This window comes from Moschus berezovskii, chromosome 2 (genome assembly GCF_049115385.1).
Source record: "Moschus berezovskii isolate FMDL1 chromosome 2, NW_MosBer_1.0, whole genome shotgun sequence".
NCBI classification, from domain to species: domain Eukaryota; kingdom Metazoa; phylum Chordata; class Mammalia; order Artiodactyla; family Moschidae; genus Moschus; species Moschus berezovskii.
In genome coordinates this window covers 81,710,045-81,734,706 of record NC_142461.1, presented here as the reverse complement: position 1 = coordinate 81,734,706, position 24,662 = coordinate 81,710,045, and the positions used below count along the sequence as shown (strand labels likewise).

Genomic DNA, 24,662 nt, shown 5'->3' with positions numbered 1-24,662 from the left:
TGGTCATAACTTTCCTTCCAAGGAGCAAGCGTCTTTTAATTTCATGGCTACAATCAGCATCCGCAGTGATTTTGGAGCCCCCCAAAATTTACTGCTTAACTAAGACTATAAACCTCAGGAAAGAAAGGCTCTTCTTAGTTGTAATGCCTCTAACTTCAGCACATGCTAGGAAATATCTGACTGTTTTTACTGTGTTATCACCCTGCCTTTTCTCTTACTCAGTATCTGTTTTGCTTATTTCTTTGATCTCTAAAACTGAATAGTCATAGTAATTATTAAATATTTATTAAGATATTAAATATTTACACTTTTAATCCTCAGTTATCCTGATAACTCAGTATGTTTTATACTTTATAATTTTTTTCAAAAACTATTGAGGATCAGTGAGTCTTAGTAAATTTCTCATATTTATACAGCTTGTTGACAACAGAACTTTGTCTTAAACTATCCGTTTCTGACTCCAAGTTTATTACTTTTGACTACACAGTTTTTCTACATTTGTATTTACTGTGATGATTGTCAACTTATAAAGCAACCTTGCATGAAGTGAAGTGAAGTGAAAGCTGCTCAGTCATTTCCGACTCTTTGCAACCCCATGGACTATACAATCCATGGAATTGTCCAGGCCAGAATATTGGAGTAGGTAGCCTTTTCTTTCTCCACGGGATCTTCCCAACCCAGGGATTGAACCCAGGTCTCCTGCATTGCAGGCAGACTCTTTACCAGCTGAGCCACAAGAGAAGCCCAAGAATACTGGAGTGGGTAGCCTATTCCTTCTCCAGTGGATCTTCTCAACTCAGGAATCAAACCAGGGTCTCCTGCATTGCAGGCAGATTCTTTACCAACTGAACTAAGTTGCATACTTCATCTAATTGGATTCTGATAGCAGCAGTTTAAGTTATATTGAAAGGTGATTATTGTGAACTGATTTCACAGGTAAGGAAATTTAATTCTTGAAAAGATAAAGAATGTTTCTAGGCTAACATTTGTTTCATAGCCAAAGCAGTTTATCAAGCAAGGTTTATTGATACAAAAACAACCATTTTTTTATTTTAAAAATACTAAATTCTGCACTTTAAACTTTATGAGTATTTGTTTGATTGGGACCTATCTGGAACTAATTATTTTGAGCCTTTTTTATCTTGTATCATTTAGATATTATCACAGTAATTTTGTACAATAAACATCACAATACTGTGCAATAAATAACCATTAATACTTCTGTGATCATGATCAAATACATAACTTTTGCTCACAACTTTCAGGACTTCTGGACTGTTCTTATGGTCTTAGTTGGTCTTGCTTATACTGTATAATCACCATCAGCTCAGGTAGGCTGATTGTGATCAGCAGATTAGGTTCTGCTGATTGTGGTAGTTCTCTCCCATGCTAGCTGTCAGATAGTCTCTTAAGATAAATTCATGTCTCTCCTCATTTAGTCACCCAAACACATTTATTTAAATGTGCTGGGCAGAGCTCCCTAAAGTAGATTCATCTCCAGTGAAAAAAATCTCCAGTGACTCTTACATGAAGTGTGGCCCTCGCCTTCTAGTCTGAGACCTGGTGAGTATTATATCTTACTTGATACTAGATGTTAGGGACAGCATAATGAGTGAGACTGACAAGATCCTTGTTTAAGAGAGTTTATAATCCAGTGAGAAAGGGCAATAGCAAACAGGGAAATACTGATATTAAATTGTACTCTAAAGAGAATAAGCAGGCTATAGTGAAATAGAATAATGAAGATGTGATTTTATTAGGTAACTGATCAGGGAAGACATCTCTGAGGAAATGAGATTAATAAGAAGTCAAAGTGACTTCCCTGGTGACTCAGATGGTAGAGAATCTGCCTGCTGTGTGGGAGACCCAGGTTCGATCCCAGGGTTTGGAGATCCCCTGGAGAAGGAAATGGCAATCCACTTGATTATTCTTGCCTGGGAAACCCCTTCAATAGAGGAGCCTGGCTTGCTACAGTCCATGGGCTCCCAAAGAGTTGGACATGATTGAGCACCTAACAGATACATAATAAGAACAGTATATCTGGTAACAGTTGACAAAAATCCAGTTCAAATGAAGTGCAATAGAGTTAAGTGTATTTGCACAGGGGATTTGAAGAAAGGAGGTGGTTTTAGGGAAAATTGGAACTATGAGTTTGAATGTTCTTGGATATGGCCTTTCTCCTGGTCATCAGTTTTTGTTTCTGAGGCTTTTTTTCTCTTCTTCTACAATACTACAAGTAGACTTAAATTACAAGGACATGAACGGACAACACTAGGCTGAGAAATCTGAAAAGAAACTCTTTCTTCTCAACTTGAAAACTTGTCTGAAAGTTTAAAAACCCATCTTCCTGACTTAGATCTTATATCCACCTCTTAGGCCAACCATTATGGCCAGGAGTGATTATAATAGCTCACATTCACAAACATGTGTAGACTTGGGATAGGAAAACCAGGTTCCATAAAAAAAATCATAAAAGGTTGACAGTAACATGGAAACAGGAGAAATCTTACTGAGCCTGGGTCCCTCCCTCTAAATGTATATTCATAAAGCAGAATTCATGTCTAACACATATCAGTATGTCCAACCGTTTAGGACTTGATACATTTCAAAATAGTAATTTTAGTTAACTTTTGAGTATTAAAACATTCTTTGTTTATGTACAAAAATATAAAACTTTAATCTCATATCTGTTTTCAAAGCTTCTTCTCTTTCTTCCAGGTCTGGTCCAGGATTAAAAAACTAGTGAGGGAAAAGTTATATATATGATTTTCTTGGGATTTCTAGAAAGCCACCATCTTCCTAATTATAAGCTCAGTAATTCTCGTCACAGAAATTGCCTTTTGTTGGTTCTCTCTCCTTTGTGAATCTAGAGTCATGTGATGAGATAAAAGTGATAGAACTAGTTTTATTCACTTAGCAATTTCTATGATGATATTTCTAAAGTTTGAACTGTCAGCTTAAACTACACTAAAACAGAAAATCTCACATTCTGTCTTGGAATTGCAGCAATTCTTCTATTTTAAAATCAGAATCAGGTGTGTAAAAATTCAAGGAATAAAAAAATATTATAGATTATTTTAATAAATACAAATAAACCTAAGTTTTTCTAGATTCTTTTAAATTTTGGATTAAAAGAAATAGCTCCTCTAATGACAGAAAATTCATAATAAATTGTGCTTTTAAATAAATAGATCTTGACCCCAAGTACTTTATTCTGTTTACTAAAGCATATAAATACTTCCATATGCCTGTTAACATCTATTTTCAGATCCTTTTGAAGCATTCATCATCTTTTCTATTCGCCATGAGATCAGAAGGATTGATCTTCATAAAAGAGACTATAGTCTACTTGTTCCTGGATTGAGAAACACAATAGCACTTGACTTTCACTTCAATCAAAGTTTACTTTATTGGACAGATGTTGTGGAAGACAGAATATACCGAGGCAAGCTTTCTGAAAGTGGAGGTACATCCATTACAATTTTGACTTAATGGTGGGATTAATTTCTAACTGAAAATTTCAGAAAAAATATGTTGTAATCAGATGGAATTTTGATTACTCTTTTGTTTTTCATCTTCTCCCTCATATGTGGAGATTCAGGGGTGTGAAGTATGTGTGACGATATGTTGGAGGGTTAGAGAAAAATGACTGTCTTCTAATTACTATACATAATTTTTGTGAGTTAAAATAGTTTTTGTGTTTTTATGGTTTTCATCTAGCATCATTCAAAGAAATAATAAATTAATACAAATATTATTAATATGAGCTAAATATGTTTTCCCATAATTTGGCATCTCTTTTTCCAATCTAAGCTTTCCTAGGCAAGACCTTGAGATAAATATTTGTCATAATTATCTTGAAAATCTTAGATCTGTATAACATTCCAAAGGCCAGGTATTTCTATCAAAATCTAAATTCCTCCTTAAATCACCATTACAATTTTGGAAAATATACTGTGCAAACACAGTGTAATTGTGATGTGTGAATCTGTGTCTTATCAATTTCAATTTCAAATGATGGGTTTAGATCCATGATTTTACATGGTTAACTGTTTTTAAAAAAATGCACTATTAACATGTCTAACAAAAGCACTGACAATGTCATAAGTTATAAAGTGTTAATTCCAAAAGAAATGAAGGACATAAATAAAAATAGTTCTGGGTATTACCCAATTTATTTTTATTTAGACCACACTACAGACTTCTTTATTTTCAAAAACGTTATATTCTGCAAGTCAAAATACAACTCAGAAATGTTATATTGGCTCAGAAATCTGTGTGTGGGGGGGTATAATTTGAGGATTATTTTTAAGGCTAAATGCCATAACATTGATCTTTTCAGTCATGCTTTAAAAAAGAGTAGCTGCTGACTGGCTAGATGCAGATTGCCCCAGGTGGACTTTTTATTCTTCCCTGAAGAAAAGTGTTTGAATTACATTACACTGATTTTAACCAGCAAGTCATTATCATTTCCAAAATTCCTTGTTCTGCCTAAAAAATCAGAAACATGACATAACTTTTTTGCAACCTAAACATTGTTATTAGCCTCAGAGTTCTTTAAAAATTCTATTATGCTGTCACTGAAAGGATTAAGAGTTTAAAAAATCTCTGCTGGAAAATATCATTAATTCTAAATTTGGGGCCATCTTAATGTCTCTCTGTGTCAGGTAACACTTTTATACTTTATCTCCCAAAGTTAATATAATGTTAAATACTTCATACTGCTGATAAGGACGCCTTTTCCTTAGTGCTTAATGGGTCACTTGAATGGATGCAAGTGTTGGTTTCTCTCTTTTTGTAGGTGTCAGTGCTATTGAAGTAGTTGTGGAACATGGCCTGGCTACCCCAGAAGGATTGACTGTTGACTGGATAGCAGGCAACATATACTGGATAGACAGCAATCTGGACCAAATTGAAGTGGCCAAACTAGATGGTTCCTTAAGAACTACACTCATTGCGGGAGCTATGGAACACCCCAGGGCCATCGCTTTGGACCCAAGATTTGGGTAAAGAAGTTTGCCTTTCATAGATTCACTTTGGCATAAAAAATGACCTTCAAAATAAATATTGGATTCAATTTCTCACAAAATTAGAAGTCAAAATGCTTATTTTGTACATGTAAATATGTGTGTATATACTTGTGGATGGTTCTATATGTAGATGTATATTTATATTTACATCTACAATCATGCATGCGTGCTCAGTCACTCAGTCACATTGAACTTTTTGCGACTCTATGCACTGTAGCCAGACGGGCTCCTCTGTATATGGGATTTTCTAGGCAATAGTACTTGAGTGGATTGCCATTTCCTTCTCTAGGGGATCTTCCTGAGCCAGGGATCGAACCCTGGTCTCCCGCATTGCAAACAGATTATTTTACAGTCTGAGCCAGCAGGGAAGCCCATGTATATATCAATCAATTTTAGATTATCACCATGAATTTGATATAAAATTGCATACCTAAGTACTTTTAAAGGAGAAAACTTTTCTTTTTTCCTAAATGTGGTCATTAGGCCCTTTTGTAAGATATTGTAACTCTATTTAGAAGCAGTAATTTAATGAATTAATTTTTGACCTGCCAAAGAGATGCTGTAATTTTTTCTAATAGTTGCAAACCAGAGGACCAGTCTTTGGTCCAATCAGTCACAAGTGTTAGCCACCTCACCTTTTATTTGTATTTGTATGTACTTGGAGATAGTTTAAAAGAAAATTAGAATAAACTTGAAGGAATCCAATGGTGAGATGCTGGCTATAGGGACATTTAAGACAAGACACACTATTCTGGAAGACAAAGTCAAAAGTATAATCCAGGTTATTGCCTCACTGTTTCCCTTCAGTCCTTTGTGAAAGACGAGAAGAGAGACAGTGGATTTGGGGCCAGAAAATAAGGATCCAGCACTGCTCAGTCACTTATCCTCTCAAGTGTATCATCTTCCTATATATTTCCATATTCTCTTTTGAACATCAGCAACAATAAATATCTCTTAAATAGATTGTTTTTGAGGAGATAGAATGTGAAATGTATAACTCATCTATATTGGGATACTTTGTTATTATTGTTGATCGTTTATTTTATATAAACAAAATGATTGTCAACTCTAAAGGATGATAGAAAGGAAATTTTTTTGGCTCTGTACCTTTAAATAATACACAGCCTAGGAAGGACCAAGAAAGATGGAGGTCAGAAACGGGAGTCAGTCAAGAGGGAATTGAATGAGATGCAGCTGAGAAAAGGGAGCCTGTGTTTAAGGCAACTTCCTGGTTCACACACTTTTCTTTGTGCACTGTTTTATGCGCGACCCAGAAATCAATAGCTTGGGAATTTTGTTTGTTTTCCTTTTCTTCAATTCAGATATAGACATTAAAGGGGCAAGGTAGCTTGTGTAGAGCAAGGTTGCTAGTTTCAAACTGGCAACTGTCATTGTTGTGTTTGTTTTACCTTCCAAAGTGTTTTGCATTTATTTGACTTAGTTGCCAAAATTTAAAATTTTGAAAGATTTGGGAAACAATTCTAGATTTCTGGCTTCTTTTTAAAACATAGAGAGATCTGTCAACAACCAACAGAGCAGTAGCGAACCTTTTAGGCTGAAGGTGTGTCCTCTAGTTTATACAGTTTATGCTTTGCCCATTTCACCCATTAACTCCTGTGATAACAGTTAACTAGAAAGAGATCAGAATGTTTTATGAGAAATTTCCTTCTCAAACAGACTCTTCCTGAAGGTGCAAGTAGATGAGAAACTTTCTGTATGAAGGAAAGCAATATTTTGGAGAATGATAATTTTAGCAAGTATACCATTATGTTAGGAGAACTCTGACTGCTTCCCAAAATACAAAGGGCACACACAGAGAAGAAAACAAACACATAAAACAGGTGTGTAAAATTTTTGAAAATAGCCTGATCAAACAAAGCAGTAGATCTGGGAATTGACGCTTCATTTTCTATAGTTTTGAATTGACAATGCTTAGAATAAACTTATTTATCTAAGTTTATTTGGGGAATAGCCAACCTGAGAGAAGAAAAAGAAAACAGAAATGCAAAACAAACACAATCCACAAATACTATTTCTATGAAAATATCAAGCACTATTTCAATAATGTAAGGGGATTTCCAGAAGTAAAACAGTTTCTAAGAGTTGAAAATTAGTACAGGAAGCTAGCCTCTGGGGAGGGAAAACCTGATAATGCTTCTGAGAAAAGTTGATATCTTCCCTTGCTAATTGCTACTACAAACTTGTGAGACTAATTAAGATAATTATAGTGGTAATAATTTTATTTAACAAGTGAAGAAATAATGCTTGGAAAATTGTTTCTGGTGTGAATGACCAAAGTTCAAATGACAGTACCAATTCACTTAACTCTGAATAAATGAAAAGTTTATAGGTTTATCATAATATAATAGAATTTTTATTATTTAAAATTACTTTATAAAAGATTGACATGGATAAAATATGAGGTTCATGTAAACACCTTTAGAGCTTAGTTGTAAATTTAAATTTAAAATGTAGCAATTAATTTTTAAAATGTTGTGCAAATATTAAAATGTTTTCAAATTTATTGTATATTTTGGTAAAAAGTTCATAGACACTTGTAAACATTGGACCTCTCATAAAATAGGCTTGAGATCATAATAAAAATAACTATTCCCCTATTCCTCAAATTATTCATGAAATCTGTAAGGAGACTGAGAATCAAAGTTATGGGATCTCCAAAGACATTTATATTCTTTTGGAAAATTTTTATTTTAAGATAAAGCCACTGGATAATTTTTTGAGAAATATAGTTTGTATAATTACTGTTGCCTTTCCTACTAAATTGTAAGCTTTTTGATGGCAGCTACTTCCAAATCTATGAAATCTTTCTCTTCCCTTACATATATAAGAGTGTTCAATAAGTACTTGTTAAGTAAAGTAATGCATATGAATAGACCTTCTATTTATATGAAACTTATAGGAATTCAAGATACCCCTTAAAGATACAGTTAATGTATCTTTACAGCTAGTGGGCAATAGCTGTAAAGCTATTGGGCTTTACAGCTATTGCCAGTAAAACACAGCTAATGGGCAGTACTATTATCTTCTTTGACAATGATGAATGAAAGAAAAATTTGCAACCATCCACTTTGCTCCCTGAGCACAACTAGGAATAAAAGCAGATTATATACCATTAGCCCCATAAAACATGTTTACATCACACGAGCTTCCTAAAAGAGCCAAGGTCTTTGTGACTTTTTTTTTTAAACAAATGCCAACAAAGACATGTTTTCAATTGACTACTTTGGCTCCTTAACATGGAATCCACAGGCCTTCATCTGATGTTTTAAGATATATATGCTACCATGTCACATTTCTGCAGTATTCTAGGTTTTGACCCAGTGTTCCAGGTGACAAGTTATGCCAAGATGCTGAATTAGGGATCTTAGGGAGGAGCCATTTCTCTTTCTTTCCATTTTAAAGGAATACATTTATTGCTAAGGTGACCTGAAATGGTACATGAATCTCCTGTAAACATCAAGCTTATTATTAGAGAGTAACAAGCACCAAGGAGTTCAGAGTCTTACAGGGCACTCACTTCAGTTCTCGAACTTTCATTGCCTTTATGCTCCTGCAGATGAACAGTGTCTTCCTGATGCCCTGCTGGTATTTAATTTTCATGTGTCATAATAACTGGACTCTGCTGTAACAATTGCAGTTAGTGAAAGCAGATATAGTCATTATGAAGGTTAGTAAGACATCTAAATAAAATTTTAACTTAATCTGGGAGCATTTCTAAATGAAACTGATAAAAACATTGTTGGTTTTAGATGACCTAAAGAGTATAGATAAGTAAGCTTTTTGCCACGATCCTTTATTTTTACCTTCTGCATCTTGACCTGAAGATGATAATAGCCCTTTTGTACCTGTAATGGTACAAGTTGTTCATGGTCCATTGACCCAATTTAATCCTGATATACACTAACCTGTGAATGTAGGAAGTGTAGAACAGTGGACTGTAGTCTCTTTTTTAAAAGCAATCACTGGAACAAAAAATGTTGAACATTTCCATACATCTTATAAGAAGGGCTATTCAGTCTTTGTATACTTAAAGAAATAATGTAGTCATTGGAATACTAATACATGTTAAACATATAAAGAAAGTAATAAGGGAAAAATGATTTTTTAAAATACCACATTGTAAAGTGTACAGAAGAGTGCCTAGAACTTTATAAAACAATGCTCCTTAAAATCAAGTTTTAATATTGATTGTAAACTGACTTCTGTTCTGTCCCGTCGCTCAGTCGTGTCTGACTCTATGCGACCCCGTGGACTGTAGCCTACCAGGCTTCTCCATCCATGGGATTCTCCAGGCAAGAATACTGGAGTGGGTTACCGTTTCTTTCTCCAGGGGATCTTCCCGACCCAGGGATCGAACCCAGGTCTCCTGCATTGGAGGCAGAAGCTTTAACCTCTGAGCCACCAGGGAAGCCCGTAAACTGACTTATGCAAGGTTAAAAACATTTTTAGAGGTGCTAATTCTGGGATATGTTATTATACAAGGTGTTGAAAATTTCCCACCTAAGTTAATGAAAAATTAGAACTATAGAACTATAGTGACCACTACAGAAGAAATAGCTTAGCCCTGCTATATTTAGTGAAGAAATGGAGGGACCATTTATTCTACTTCCTCAAAGAGTCGCAGGCCATATATTTTGGTCCACTGGAAACATACACTTGGAAGTCTTCTGTGCCTATTTCTAGTAAACCTACATATGGAGAATGCAGAATTGCAGGGCTACTTATTTGCACATTGGAATTGAGGAAACACCATAAGATAGAAAGCTAAAAGAGAGATATCAATTTTCTATTTGTTAGGCAAGCAAAAGACAATGCTTCAGAAGCCTTTGGGTAATCAGTCTAGTTGCCTGGAGAATCCCAGGGGCAGCGGAGACTGGTGGGCTGCTGTCTGTGGGGTTGCACAGAATCGGACACGACTGAAACAACTTAGCAGCAGCAGCAGCAGTCTAGAGTTTGGAGTACAGTGTTGTCCAGATTTGTGCTTTGCTTAGTCACTTAGTCCTGTCTGACTCTTTGTGACCCTCTGAACTGTAGTCCACTAGGCTCCTCTGTCCATGGGATTCTCCAGGAAAGAATACTGGGATGGGTTGCCATGCCCTCCTCCAGGGCATCTCCCCAACCCAGGGACTGAACCCAGGTCTCCCACATTGTGGTCTATCCACATATACTCAGACTACCTGTGACTCTCAAATTCACTGTTTTCAGGGATTATTTTACCTAATCTTCTTCAGATTTGCAAATCTCTACGTTACCTTGTTTTTCAAGATATCATAATGAATTTGATTGATGCTGTGCTGATCTTATTTCTATTTTAAATTTTATTTTCTTAATGATAACTTTAAAGGGAAGCTGACAAATAACAACCTGGTGGCCATGAAAAGATGTGTACATCCAAAATTAAATTTGAAGTGAGACACATAATTCATTTTATAATTACTGTTTTTGAGAAGGTTATTCCTTTACTTAACCTTATAGCTTACCAGCTTTATAATAATTAATCTTTGTTTTATTTAGTATTTATTTTTAAGGCAACAAATTATATATGAAATAGCTTATAAGTAATACATATGTTGGACTTTGCTGGTGACTCAGATGATAAAGAATCTGCCTGCAATGCAAAAGACCCAGGTTTGGAAGATATCCTGGGGAAAGGAATGGCAACCCACTACAGTATTCTTGCCTGGAGAATTCCATGGACAAAGGAGCCTGGTGGGCTACATTCCATGGGGTCCAAAGAATTGGACAGGACTGAGTGACTAACACACACACACAACATATATGTTATTGATATTTCGAGATAATTAGTATTTTCTCATGTAAACAATCCTGTCTTTAAACAATGGTCTTTTCAGAAAAGAATATTCCCCAAAACAAGATTTTATAAATTATCCCTGATACTTTATAAAAAATTTTTTCTATTAATTTAATTTTGGATTTTACACTTTTGAATACTCATACAGAAAATTTCAAATGTGCAAAGTAGAAAGAATGGTAAAATAGGTTCCCTAGTATTTATCACCCAGCATCAACAATGATATTGCCTTATAATGTAATAATGTTCATCTTTATCCTTCCCTAACAACTTACTTATCAGATATTTCATGGTTAGAAAATTAATAATTTAGGTATTATTTTTGTGGGTATGTTCCCATCCTTAGAGCTGTAGAAGCTGTCCATGAAACAAACAAACAAACAAACAATCAAAAATTTAATATAAACAACTTTTTGAGAAATTTTGTGTGAGATAAACCTATTCCACTGACCTACTTATTTAAATTTTTTCATGGCTTTAACTAATGCTTACTTTGTAAAACTAGTCTATCTTCACATACACGATATTGTGACATTTAGACATTAATGTTAGTATGAATCCTCAATCTCTCTTTCTGTGTGTGTGTTCCCATTTGTTTAATAGTTTTAAATGACTGAAATTTTGCCTTTAAAAAATGTTCTGTGTGTAAATGTATGTGGATGCTTGTGCAAACACAAAAGTTTTCTGTGTGCTAGGCATTCTGTTTGCTAAATTGTTTACATTACCTCATCAGATATTCCTTCAAGTGGTACTGTTAGAATTTTTATGTACAGATGAGCAAATGGAGTCTAAGTATGCTCTTATTAGTGACATATCCCAACCTTGGTTCCAAGCTTGTCTGACACAAAACATATATATTGCCATTATTCAACATTGATGCAATTATTTAATAACATTTTTGGAATGTCTGGTGCTTAGGTTGTAAGGGAACCTGCAGTCTCATTAAGAAGATCGGTTCATTTCCTTTCCTGCCCACCATGTGCTTTTAACATACATACCAAATAAATTTATTATATGATATTTTGTGTTATTATCTAATCCTTTCATATTTGTAATTTCTATATCCTATAAGAGACTATGTACCTCTCAGATGTTGAAATCATAATGAATACTTAGTTTACATCATTGCACATTTCTTTAAATAGATATAATACATTTTTTAACAGAGAAGAAATCCTGAATTGCATTTTGAAATTTTGTTCCAAAGGATTGTTTCAATTTTCCCAATCCATGTACCTAAGAATTATATAGCAAAACTATCAGTCAGTTCAGTCACTTAGTTGTGTCCGACTCTGCGATCCCATGGACTACAGCACTCCAGGCTTCCCTATCTATCACCAACTCACCAAGCTTATTCAAACTCATGTCCATCAAGTCAGTGATGCCATCCAACCATTTCATCCTCTGTTGTCCCCTTCTCCTCCTGCCTTCAATCTTTGCCAGCATCAGGGTCTTTTCCAATGAGTCAGTTCTTCGCTTCAAGTGGCCAAAGTATTGGAGTTTCAACTTCAGCATCAGTCCTTATGATGAATATTCAGGACTGATTTCCTTTAGGATTGACTGGTTGGATCTCCTTTACAGGCTAAACTATATACAACTATAATGAAGCCAAATTTATTTTTTCCAATAACTTTACCATTTCTGACCAAAAGGTTTGTCAGCACTGATGACAGGAAAATATATTGAACTGTCACTGCCTCTCCAGTTCTGTCCGTTTTTTCCTCCCAAATCTCCATGCTACTCTTTCGCGTTGTTTCTACTACTAAGGTATAGAGAAGGTACAAAGAAGGCAACTACTATTTTTTGTTTACCAGCCATGTTCCTACTCCCATACCAAATGCTTTCCCTTTGTTATTTAGTGTCAATGACATTAAAACATTAGATGTTAAAAACATGAAGAAAGCAGTTCAACTATCCATTTTCCCAACTTCATCTGCCACTTGCTAGCCATGTAACCTGGTCAAGGAATTCAACTTTTCTAAGCTTGTTTTCTCATCTATAAACATGGATAACTTTAGCCATGGATTCATGAATAATTAAATGAGATAATCTGCATAAAGTTCTGAAAATAAGTACGACTGAAGTGACTTAGCAGCAGCAGCAGCAGCAGCAAGCACTCAAAAAGAAATCATTAGCTAGTTGTAATGATTGCAGAATTGTTGTGTAACTGTTATATATATATAACTGAAACATGCATGAGCAGTTTAGGTCACCATCAGTTAAACATAAACTCTCCATTACCTAATAGCCTTAGAAGTCAAATGCACAACATAAAACATTTGATGCCTATTGTGTGCAACTGTTCATATACTATGAATTTGTAGAGTTACAAATAGTATTTAGGAAAAAAAAGAGAAAGTATTATAAAAATGCATATATGTGTAAATCAAAGTATATGATGTCCTTCTGTTTTCCCTCTGCCTCCTCTGTCATATGATCTGTTCCATTCATGTGAATCTAAATGTCATCTCCATGCAGAATACTTTCAAATTAGTGTCTACAGTTCTAAAGTCTTCTCTGAATTTCACCCTGACATACCACACATTTCCTGGAAATCTCCTTTCTTATGTCTTAAAATCTCAAGGTGAAAAAATTGAAAACTGTATTTTTGACTGCTATCCACACCCATCCATACTCAATCCCAGGTCTTAAAATGCATTTCTATTGCATTTATTTTTTCCATTTCACTTAATGGATCCCTTGTACACCCTCTGTCTGTCCTTACTGTTGAGTTTGCCAAGACAAGAAACACAGCAACCTGTGATTCTGTTCTCTGCTTCATTCCCTATATCCAATACTCCTTTAGTCCTGGAAGTTAGTTCTACCTCTTGGAATAAGGGCTTCCCTTGTAGCTCAGTTGGTAAAGAATCTGCCTACAGTGTAGGAGACGTAGGTTTGATCCCTGGATTAGGAAGATCCTCTGGAGAAGGAAATGGCAACCCACTCCAGTATTCTTGCCTGGAGAATCCCATGGACAGAGGAGTCTGGTAAACTACAGTACATGGGGCCGCAAGAGTTGGACATGACTTAGCAACTAAACTACTACAAACTACTTGGAATAAAATATTGCTTGAACCCATTCACTTCACTGCCACCACCATATTTGCCTGGTACTTTAAAATAACCATCTGATGTACCCATTCTCCTGACTCAGCATAATAATTTGTATATGTGATGCCATATTTCTTTCCAGGTTAAATATGGGATAAAGCAAAACCCAAATGATTGCCATATCTAAAAAGATCCCTTATATCACCCTCTTCAATTTCATCTATTTCCCCTTTATCCTCACTGCCAGATTTCTAATACAGTAACCTCATTTCTGTTCCCCAGTCACCCACTTTCTTTCCCTCATTAAGGCTTTTGTTTCTATAATTTATTTTTCTTGTCATGCTCTGCTCATCTCTCAGATTCAGTCTAAATATTACCTTCTCAAACTGCTTTTTTCCCCCCGATTATCTTCTCAAAGTAGATTACTTACCTACTACTCACTCTCATAACAGAATCATTCTTGAATATATTTCAGAAGCTACAGTTATAAATTCAAGCATTTGTTCAGTCTGTCTCTTGCTCTGAACTCTAAGCCCCATGAGGCTAGATAACGCATCTGCTTCACTTGTGATTGTTTACCTAGCCAATGCCTAGCACGTCATAGACTTTCAATAAATATTTTTGAAATGAATGGCTGAAACAATAATATCATCAATAGCATCATTTCTTTTTCTTCAGAATTCTTTTCTGGACAGATTGGGATGCCAATTTTCCTCGCATTGAATCTGCTTCTATGAGTGGTGCTGGAAGGAAAACCATCTACAAAGACATGAAAACTGGGGCTTGGCCTAATGGACTCACCGTGGACCACTTTGAAAAAAGGATAGTTTGGACAGATGCCAGGTTTAACCATTTTTTTTCCTTTCTTTTCTATAACATTCATCAAATAATACTTACAAAATTAAAATATGTATTCCTGTGCATGTATCATGTTTACACACATTGAAATTGGTGGTGAATTTTATTTGCTTTTGTTATGATAACTATTTTGGAAATCCGTCTGCAAATCAGATACAGGATCATAAAAATATTTTTACACAATTTTTTGCTGTTTAAGTAGTATGGGCACATCACTGGACTATTTGAATGTGCTTTTATATACCACTGATGCATTTACTTTTCTGTAGGTCAGATGCCATTTATTCAGCCCTCTACGATGGAACAAGCATGATAGAAATTATCCGAGGTCATGAGTACCTTTCTCATCCCTTTGCTGTGTCTCTGTATGGGAGTGATGTTTATTGGACGGACTGGAGGACCAACACGCTGTCAAAAGCCAATAAATGGACAGGGCAGAATGTCAGTGTGATTCAGAAAACCAGTGCGCAGCCGTTTGACCTTCAGATCTACCATCCCAGCCGTCAGCCCCAGGGTGAGTGCTTGTGATGAATTAGTGAATTTATTTTCACTTTAATCATATAATAATCAAACTGCAAAATAATTTTTGTAAGCTAACACTGATTTAATATTTTCTATATTATATGGTGGAAGTAGTACCAGTCTTTATTTTAATTAGCTCAGGATATATTTTCTTTTCCTTTCTATTTATTTTACATAGAAATAGAAAAATCTTAAAAATTAAGGGTTTTATGCAGTTGTTGCAATCATATCATTTTTCTTAGGCTTCTTTTGTTGAAATTTAGGTTACATTACTGTTTTAAGAGGACTTTCCAATTGGCTCAGTGGTGAAGAATCTGCCTACAAATCAGGAGATAAAGGAGACATGGGTACAAGTCCTGGTTTGGGAAGATCTGGAGGAGGAAATGGCCATCCTCTCCAGTAATTTTGCCTGGAAAATCCCATGGACAGAATAACCTGACAGGCTACAGTCCAGGGGTCACACAAAGTTGGACAATACTGAGCACAAGCATGAATATTACATTATACTCACACTCCTCACATCTTCTGTATCCCTTCCTCCATTAATGGACACTTAGGTTGTTTCCATCTCTTGGCTATTGTAAATAATGCTGAATGAACACAGCAGTGCATACACACGCACACACATATATGTGTGTGTGTGTGTGTGTGTATATATATATCTTTTCAAATTTATCTTTTCCTTTTCCTCAGATAAACACCCAGAAGTGGAATTGCTGGGTCATATGGTAGTTCTATTTTTTTTATATACTTTTTAAAAAAAATTATTTATTTTAATTGGAGGCTAATTACTTTACATTATTGTATTGGTTTTGCCATACATTGACATGAATCTGCCCCGGGTGTACATGTGTTCCCCATCTTGAACCCCTCTCCCACCTCCCTCCCCATCCCATCCCTCTGGTTCATCCCAGTACACCAGCCCTGAGCATCCTGTATCATGCATCAAACTTGGACTGGTGATTCATTTCGCATATGATAATATACATGTTTCAATGCCATTCTCCCAAATCATCCCACCCTCACCCTCTCCCACAGAGTCCAAAAGACTGTTTTATACATCTGTGTCTCTTTTGCTGTCTCGTGTACAGGGTTATCACTATCATCTTTCTAAATTCCATATATATGGATTAGTATACTGTATTGGTGTTTTTCTTTCTGGCTTACTTCACTCTGTATAATAGGCTCCAGTTTCATCCACCTCATTCGAACTGATTTAAATGTATTCTTTTTAATAGCTGGGTAATACCCCATTGTGTAGTTCTATTTTTAATTTTTGAAGAACTCCCATACTATTTTCCTTAGTGACTGTGTTAATTTACATAATCACCAATAGCGTACAAGGATTCCCTTTTGTCCACATCCTCAACAACACCAGATATGTGGTGATATCTCATTGTGGCTTTGATTTGCATTTCCTTGATGGTTATTGATGTTGAGCACATTTTCATATGCCTGTTGGCCATCTATATCTCTTTCTTAGAAAGAGAAACATCTATTCACAGCCTCTGCCTATTTTTCAGCCAGATTGTCTGTTTGATATTGAGTTCTATGAGTTCTTTATACATTTTGGATGTTAACTTTTTATCTGATAAGTATGATTTGCAAATATCTTCTCCCATTTGGTAGTTTGCCTCTTTATTTTCTTGATGGTTTCCTTCACTGGGCAGAAGCTGTTTATTTTGATATAGTCCCATTTTCTTCTTTTGCTTTTGTTGTTTTTGTTTTTGGTGACAAATCCAAATATTTTTTATATTACTCCTTTAATATTTTCATTATTGAAACGTTTACAAATATATTTTTCAATTAACAGCAACTCTGCCTTCCCTGTCCTCTATATTCTTAGAATTTAGAAAAACATACTAACAGTCCAAATAGACCTAACAATAATCTAGGATGAATAGGAATGTCATGTAGGTATTCCTTGCTTTATGTCATAAATATGAAACGAAAAGCATAGAATTTTTTATTTCTTACTTAAAAAAAGCAAAATATTTCTAAGTATAGAAATGATATAGGATTTATGTATTAGCCATGCAGTTATGATACTAAACTGAAGATGATATTGAAGAGGGAAGAACTGGAGATAAAACAGGTGATTTAGATTGTAACATCTCCTAGGTCAAAAAAAGTAAAGCAAGAAAGTATGAAGTAGGGGGGATACAAAGTAATGGTTTTATTGTGGTAGTAACCATAGGACTGAGGCCAAAATTTGAATATAAAATACTAGAAGATTCAGAACTAGAAGCTTATATACATTGTACTGTAGTTTCACACTGGCTAGAATAAACACATTGTATCCCCATATGCTCTGAAAGATATATATTCACCCTACTCCATTAAGTGGACTGATACCTGTGTACTTTAACCTAAATTGTCCATTTTATCTGGTCTATATTGGAAATGTATATTATGTAGATGATACCAATGGCCATTTACTGAATAAATGCATTGGAGAATATTGTTTCCTTAGCAAAGAGAGAAGTTACATAAATAAAAATATTTGCTACGTTTTTAATGAGCAAGAACATCAAAATTGTAGGTTTCCCTTTATGATAAAATGAATAATTTACATTCAAGAAGTCATCTAGTCTAAATATATTTTTATCAGTAAAACACAGTTTTTTTTAATTTTTAATAAATGGTACAAAGCACAATGCCAAAAACATTAACAGTTAAAATTTCACCAAATGAAAAAATACTATAGAATACACAGTTGTAAAAAGCTACATTATTTTCCTACTGCCTCAGGCTGCAAAAAGAAAAAAAACAGTTTTTAACTGAATAAATTTTAATGTATTTAAAAAAAAACACATGATAAAGATTTTATGATAGACCTTTCTTGAGCCATATGTTAATTTGTGTTTGGGTAATAAGATATGGACATGCATGATTAAGCATTAGTAAAAATGTTTTCATCATCATGACTTTGTAATAATAAAGGTATGTACGTTTATCATGTTTTATTTAGTGCTTTCCAGATATTGCTCTCAATCTACACCAAGCTTTGCAGAAAAAAAAAAAAATCTTTTCCTGAGTGGCTTTCTCACTTCAAAGTCACATGCTAGTTGTAAATCTGTACATAATTCATATTTTATCTCCACATTCTTAATTAACACCATAAAGAACTACCTTAGCACTTAGAATATGTATAGTTATTTAATATTTTCCTAATTCTGTTTTAGTTACCCACCTAGACACCTAGATAATAAAATATTTTAGTAAAGGAGTGTCATTTATTTATTTGTATAAACTACAGAGTATAGCTAAGCCTTTTATGAGAACAGTATTAATAATGATAACAATAATATCACCTAATACTAATTCTCATTGTAATTCCATGATGATGGTCGTTGGCAACCCAGTGTTACAGATAAGGATCCTAAAGGAGAGAAATGCTAATTGATTCGCTCAAGGTCTAATAGCCACAGGATAATTGCCTCATTGTCTTACCCCAGGGAGAGTGACCCCAGATCTTTTGCCTGAACCACTATGCTCTGCAGGCAGAAGACACTGAATTTTTATTGAGATTCTCCTTGGAATTGTTCTATCAAATCTCCAGATGGCAGTAGAGAGTAAAGTTTTTTAGACACATTCCCATGCTTCCCTGATAGCTCAGTTGGTAAAAAACACACCTGCAGTGCAGGAGACCCTGGTCTGATTCCTGCATCAGGAAGATTCACTGAAGAAGGGGTAGGCTACCTACTCCAGTATTCTTGGGCTTCCTTTATGGGTCAGCTGGTAAAGAATCATCCTGGAATGCTGGAGATTTGGGTTCTATCCGTGGGTTGGGAAGATCCCATGGAGAAGTGAGAGGTTACTCACTGCAATACTCTGGCCTGGAGAAGTCCATGGGGTCTCTAAGAGTCGGACACGACTGAGTGACTTTCACTTCACATGGGACAAACCAATTTTTACCTTCTTGTATTTTATAGTCTAGAAAGACAACAGGCTAAATAATAACTGGGGTCAATTAAATAATAATTATTATGGTCGTATTTTTGAAACTATAATTATAGTAAATATATTTTAAAAGGTAGAATGGAGTGATCCTAAAAAAGTCCTTGGGCTTAGTTTAATTCAGTTTCTTCCTTTTTTACTCACTGACCTTGTTACCTAAGGCATATTAATTAACTTCTGGGTTCTTATTTCTTCATTTGTAGGCTGGGAGCAGCTAGAAGTAAGGAGGGAATGCATGGTATACAAGATTGGATTGGAGTCAAACCATAATGGGACTTAAAAGTTACCCTTACAAAGAAATTTCAATTTTCATCCTTAAGAATAACTGGATAAGCGTTCAAGTGATGTCAAACCTAAATGTGTGTTAAATTTACTGGAGGGATCATTAAATCACAAATTTCTGGCCTCTATCCAAGATATTCAGATTTAGTAGGTCTACGGTATGACCTGAGATTTTTCATTTTTAATAAATTCCCATGGAATGCTGATGCTGCCTTAAGAACACTGCCCTGAAGAAATGAGAAAAACATTGAACCTATTTGGTCAATGGAGGGAAAATAACAGAAGTACATGCTGAAATTTGACTTCATCTATACAAGGGGTAAACTAGAGAGACACAACTGTAGGTAGGAGACTAGTAGGATGTAGAGCCTACCTTCTTCAGTAGATCAGGAGATTGCTGATACCACGACAGAGAGACTGGTGGAATTAAGATATGTGCCTGTGTGCTAAGGTTGCTTCCAGTCACGTCCATCTCTATACAACCCTATGGGCTGTAGCTCACCAGGTTCCTCTGTCCGTGGGATTCTCCAGGCAAGAATATTGGAATGGGTTAGAATACGCTTGTCCAGGGAATCGTCACAACCCAGGGATGGAACCCATGTCTCTTACAGTTCCTGCATCAGTTCTTTACAACTAGAAAAAACTCAGAAGCCTGGAGTTGCCATATACTTAGAGGCAAAGTCAGTTTAAAGAAAAAAAAAAGTGATAGATATTTGTAGAGTAGGGGAGTTTGGCAAGAAAAGGAAAATTTGAGATGTCTTTAGTTTTCTAGTTTCTATAATTGGCTTCACCATCAACATGTGACACAGAGGCCACAGGAGGGAGGGGTCAGCAGAATTTTTTCTGGGGAAGGCCATATAGTAAGTGTTTGAGGCCTTGCAGGTTATATGGTCTTTGCTGAACTACTTGGTCCTGCTGAGGTAGTATAATAGCAGTCAAATGAAAAGTGAATGACCATCACTGAGTTTCAATAATATTTTATTTATGGACACTGAAATTGAAATTTCATTTAATTTTCATGTGTTATAAAATTTTATTCTTTTCTTGGTGTTTTTCCTCCAATTTAAAAAAGTAACCCAAAGGGCAGTATTAACCTGTAGGCCAAAGCTTACTGGCACCTGAATTAAAGGATAAATAAAAAAATTAAAGTTTGGATATGTGGTACCTCTAGGACATGGTTGAGTATTCAGGGTTATAAAGGCAAAAATAATTTGGTCTGGAACTAGAGATTTAATAGTCATTCAATTGTAGATTGAAGATAAGAAGATAAGATTTCCTAAGACTATTATATAAAATTAGAAAAGGACAAGCACAGAACCTTGGAGAAAACTAATATAAACGAGAAAGGCAAAGAAAGATGCTGAGAAGAAGATGGCCAAGGGATTTCAGAACCAAAAGAGCACAATCAAAAAAAGTAAGAGAATAGTTTCAAGATGACAGTGGTCAATAGTGTAACTCTTGCAGAGAAGTCAAGAAAGATCAAGACATAAAGGTATTCATTGATTTGGCAACCTGGAGGAAGGTCAGCTATAATTTTATTTAGAACACTTTCAGTGGAATTGTTTGCATATGTCCCAGTGATCCTAAATATGTCCGAGGTTAGTGTAAATGTCAAAGTCTTTTTACTAAAAAATATAGTTCATTAAATAATAGGACTAAAGTGCTAAGTAGCAAAATGTAAATGCAAAAAAAAAAAAAAGACAATTTTCATAGCAATCAGCTTAGGAGACATAGTAATCAAGAGCAAGACTAGAACCAAACTAGTTCATATTCTAGCTTTGTCATATCCTGACAGCACGACCATTTTGTTAGTTGTTTCAACTATAAATTGGAATCCTTGCAAAGTTAAATGCATTAATATCTTAAAAGCATAGAAGATACGTGGCAAATAGTAAGCCCAGTGTAAGTGTTATTAAGTAAATGATAGATCGCAAGACAGATGGATCGATGGATGGATGGATAGACAGGTATATAGACAATTTTCTTAGTTACCTTTTTTTACGGTCCTCCCCCACCTTATAGATTAAATTGTTTGTAAATATGAAAAAAATGTGAGTTTCCTCTCTAGTATGCACACCTTTTCCCATCCAGTGGGTTTGCTGCCCTTTTTTGTGCCCTCTCGCAGACCAAAGTTTTTGTTTTTCTTAACTAGTTTTTTTAAAATATAGTTCACTATATTGTTAGCTTTAGGGGTATGACATAGTGTTTTGGCATGTGTAGAGTACATTATAAGTTGGTGAATAGCCATCTGTCACCATACAAAGGTATTAAAATATTTATGATTATATTCCTTGTTATATTTTGCAACAATGACATTTATTTTATATCTGGAAAATATAATGAAAGTGAAAGTATTATTCACTCAGTCACATTTGACTCATTGTAACCTCATGTACTATAACCCACTAGGGTTCCTCTGTCCACGAAATTCTCCAGGCAAGAATAGTGGAGTGGATTGCCATTCCTTTCTCCAGGGGATCTTCTGAACCCGTGGATTGAACCCACGTCTCCTGCATTGCAGGCAAACCCTTTACCATCTTCGCCACCAGGAAGGAAAATATATTTTATATATTTTCAGCCAGTTATTCTTCACATAGGTTTTCTCTCTCTCTTTTCTTTTTCTGGGACTCTATAATGGGATAATTTATATGCCTGATATTATTCTATGGATCCCTTAAACTATACTCAAATATATATGTGTATATATGTATTTCTTTTTTCTGTTTTACTTGAGTGAATTCCACTACCCTATCTTCCAGATCACTGGTATATCCTACATCCTTTAATTGGCTGTTGGTTCCCCATAATGTATTTTTCTCTTCAGTTGTTTTCTTCTGTTCTATTTTGCTATTTTTATATATATTTTCTATCCCTTTGTTGAAGTACTCCCTGAGTTATTCCATTCTTCTGCAAAGTTCAGTGAGCATCTTTATGACTATGACTTTGAACTCTTTATCTGATAAACTGCTTATCTCTGTTTTATTTAGTTCTTTTTCTGATGTTTTTTGTTGATCTTTCATTGGGAAGCTGTTCTTTGTCTCCTCATTTTGCCTAACTGTACTGCTTCTCTACTGGGAGTCAGAGTTATTGAGTTTGTGGACAACCCGTTCACAGAGTGAGTCTCACTTCTCACAGCCGTCTGGCTGTTCTGGAAGTAAGCCCCATTGATTTTAAAGCCAGACATTCTGGGAAGGTTTTCTTGATGGGAATCCCAATTTGGAGCTTGGGCTCCTCAGTGGAGACCTAGGCAGTTGTGAAAACCCTCCCACTTGTATATCTCTGCTCTGAGGGTGTAGCTTCTAACTCGACTGAGTCTCTATCTATCCTGCCTGTCTCAATGTCATCTTTTCTTTATATATTTAGTTGTAGAAAATCTGTTTTACTTCAAGCTATTTTCAGAGATAGTTGTTTTATATGTAGCTTTTGGAGTATACATGGGAGGAGGTGAGCGCGGAATCTTTCTAATCTTACATCTTGATTCAGATACCATAAAGATGTTTTTTTCTTAATCACAACCTCAGTTGTGATTTAACACCTAGTAGTGGAGTTGTGTTTTTTCATGGATATAGAAAGTTTACAACACTATCGATTTTTGTGTGTGTGTTTGTTTTTCAATTTTGTTTCACATTTCTTTCCTCACTTTCTCTGATTGGAATCATTTTTTTTGTTTGTTTTTAAGAGTTATTTATTTATTTATGTTTTATTTTTGGCTGTGCTGGGTCTTTGCTGTTCTGCACTGGCTTTCTCTAGTTGTGATAAACAGAGGCTACACTTCGTTGTGGTGTGCAGACTTCTCATTGTGATGGCTTGTTGCAGAACACAGGATCTAGGGTCACAGGCCTCAGCAGTTGCAGCACATGGGCTCAGTAGCTGTGGCACAAGACTTAGTTGCCCTGTGGCATGTGGGATCTTCCTGGAGCAGCAAGCAAACCTGCATCCCCTGCATTGGCAGGTGGACTCTTTAGCCATTGGACCACCAGGAAAGCCCTGGAATCTTTTCTTGAAATAGCTTAAGAATATGATTGTCACTTCAAATACAGAGTTTTGAAAATACTTTTATTAATTAGATTTTCACCAATTAAATGTTTTTCTTTTCTTAAAGAAGCTTTTCTTCTGAGAAGGCCTCAGTTCAATGGGGACTTAATATCCATTGATAATAAAAGTACTATTTTGTAGACACCACTTTATTTTACTCTCAAACACTGGTGTGGACTCAACCATCCCTTTTAATTTTGTTCTTGAAACACCTATCAACTGGCAAATGTACAAACTGTTTTGTGTAACAAATCAAAATGACAATACCCCTTAGAAAATCAAATCAAAACCCAGAAACAGAATGAATGGAATATTAGGACATTGCCACAGTTATAGCAATTAGATTAAATATAAATATTTAAAAAATCATATTCTAAAACAGTATCCATTATCTATGCCATATATTGGTAAATGGACAAATAAATGAATCTAAGTGATTTAGTTCATTTAGAAAGGTAGTATTTATGATGGTTAGTGGTTGCACTCTGATATCTAAAAATGTATTTCTTTTTTAAAAGTTGTATGATTGTAAGTATTCTTTTTTTTTCACCATTTTCAAAATTAAGTTAACACTTCCATAAAACGAGGGTAATTTATGTGTAAGAACAACAATGGCCAGTAAGAGGAATAAAGGGAATAATGCTTATAGAAACAGCACATTTTCTAGCTCGTTGTGATAAAAATAAATTATTCCATTTTTGGAACTTTTATTTTTTCTATCAATTTTTATCTCACATGCCCTCTATGTTATGACACTACAAGGTGAACTCCAGGCTGTTTCTCAGAGAGTAGTTTTAACATTAAAATGATTTAAGTCTTCCAATTGCTTCAGGAAAATACTTCTATAGAAAATGAAACTTTTCTTGACAACATTTGCAAGAAAATTAGCTGATACTATTTAAAAAAAAGCTAGTTTCTAAGAATATTGTGTGTGTGTGTGTGTGTGTGTGTGTTAGTCGCTCAGTATGTCCAACTCTTTATGACCCCCTTATCTGTAGCCCACCAGACTTCTCTGTCCATGGGATTTCCTCAGGCAAGAATACTGCATTGTGTAGTATTCCCTTCTCCAGGGGATTTTCCCAACCCAGGGA

General features: G+C 35.1%; 1 protein-coding gene across 1 annotated transcript in view; it reads left to right on the top strand.

Moving 5' to 3' along the window:
- The window catches only part of LRP1B (LDL receptor related protein 1B), a 2,241,805-nt gene that overhangs the window by 1,460,868 nt on the left and 756,275 nt on the right, over positions 1-24,662 (top strand). The window contains exons 24-27 of the mRNA XM_088842364.1: positions 3,269-3,466; positions 4,802-5,006; positions 14,593-14,757; positions 15,042-15,286. Coding sequence (XP_088698490.1) covers positions 3,269-3,466; positions 4,802-5,006; positions 14,593-14,757; positions 15,042-15,286 — 813 coding nt within the window. The remainder of the gene's footprint in view (positions 1-3,268; positions 3,467-4,801; positions 5,007-14,592; positions 14,758-15,041; positions 15,287-24,662) is intronic.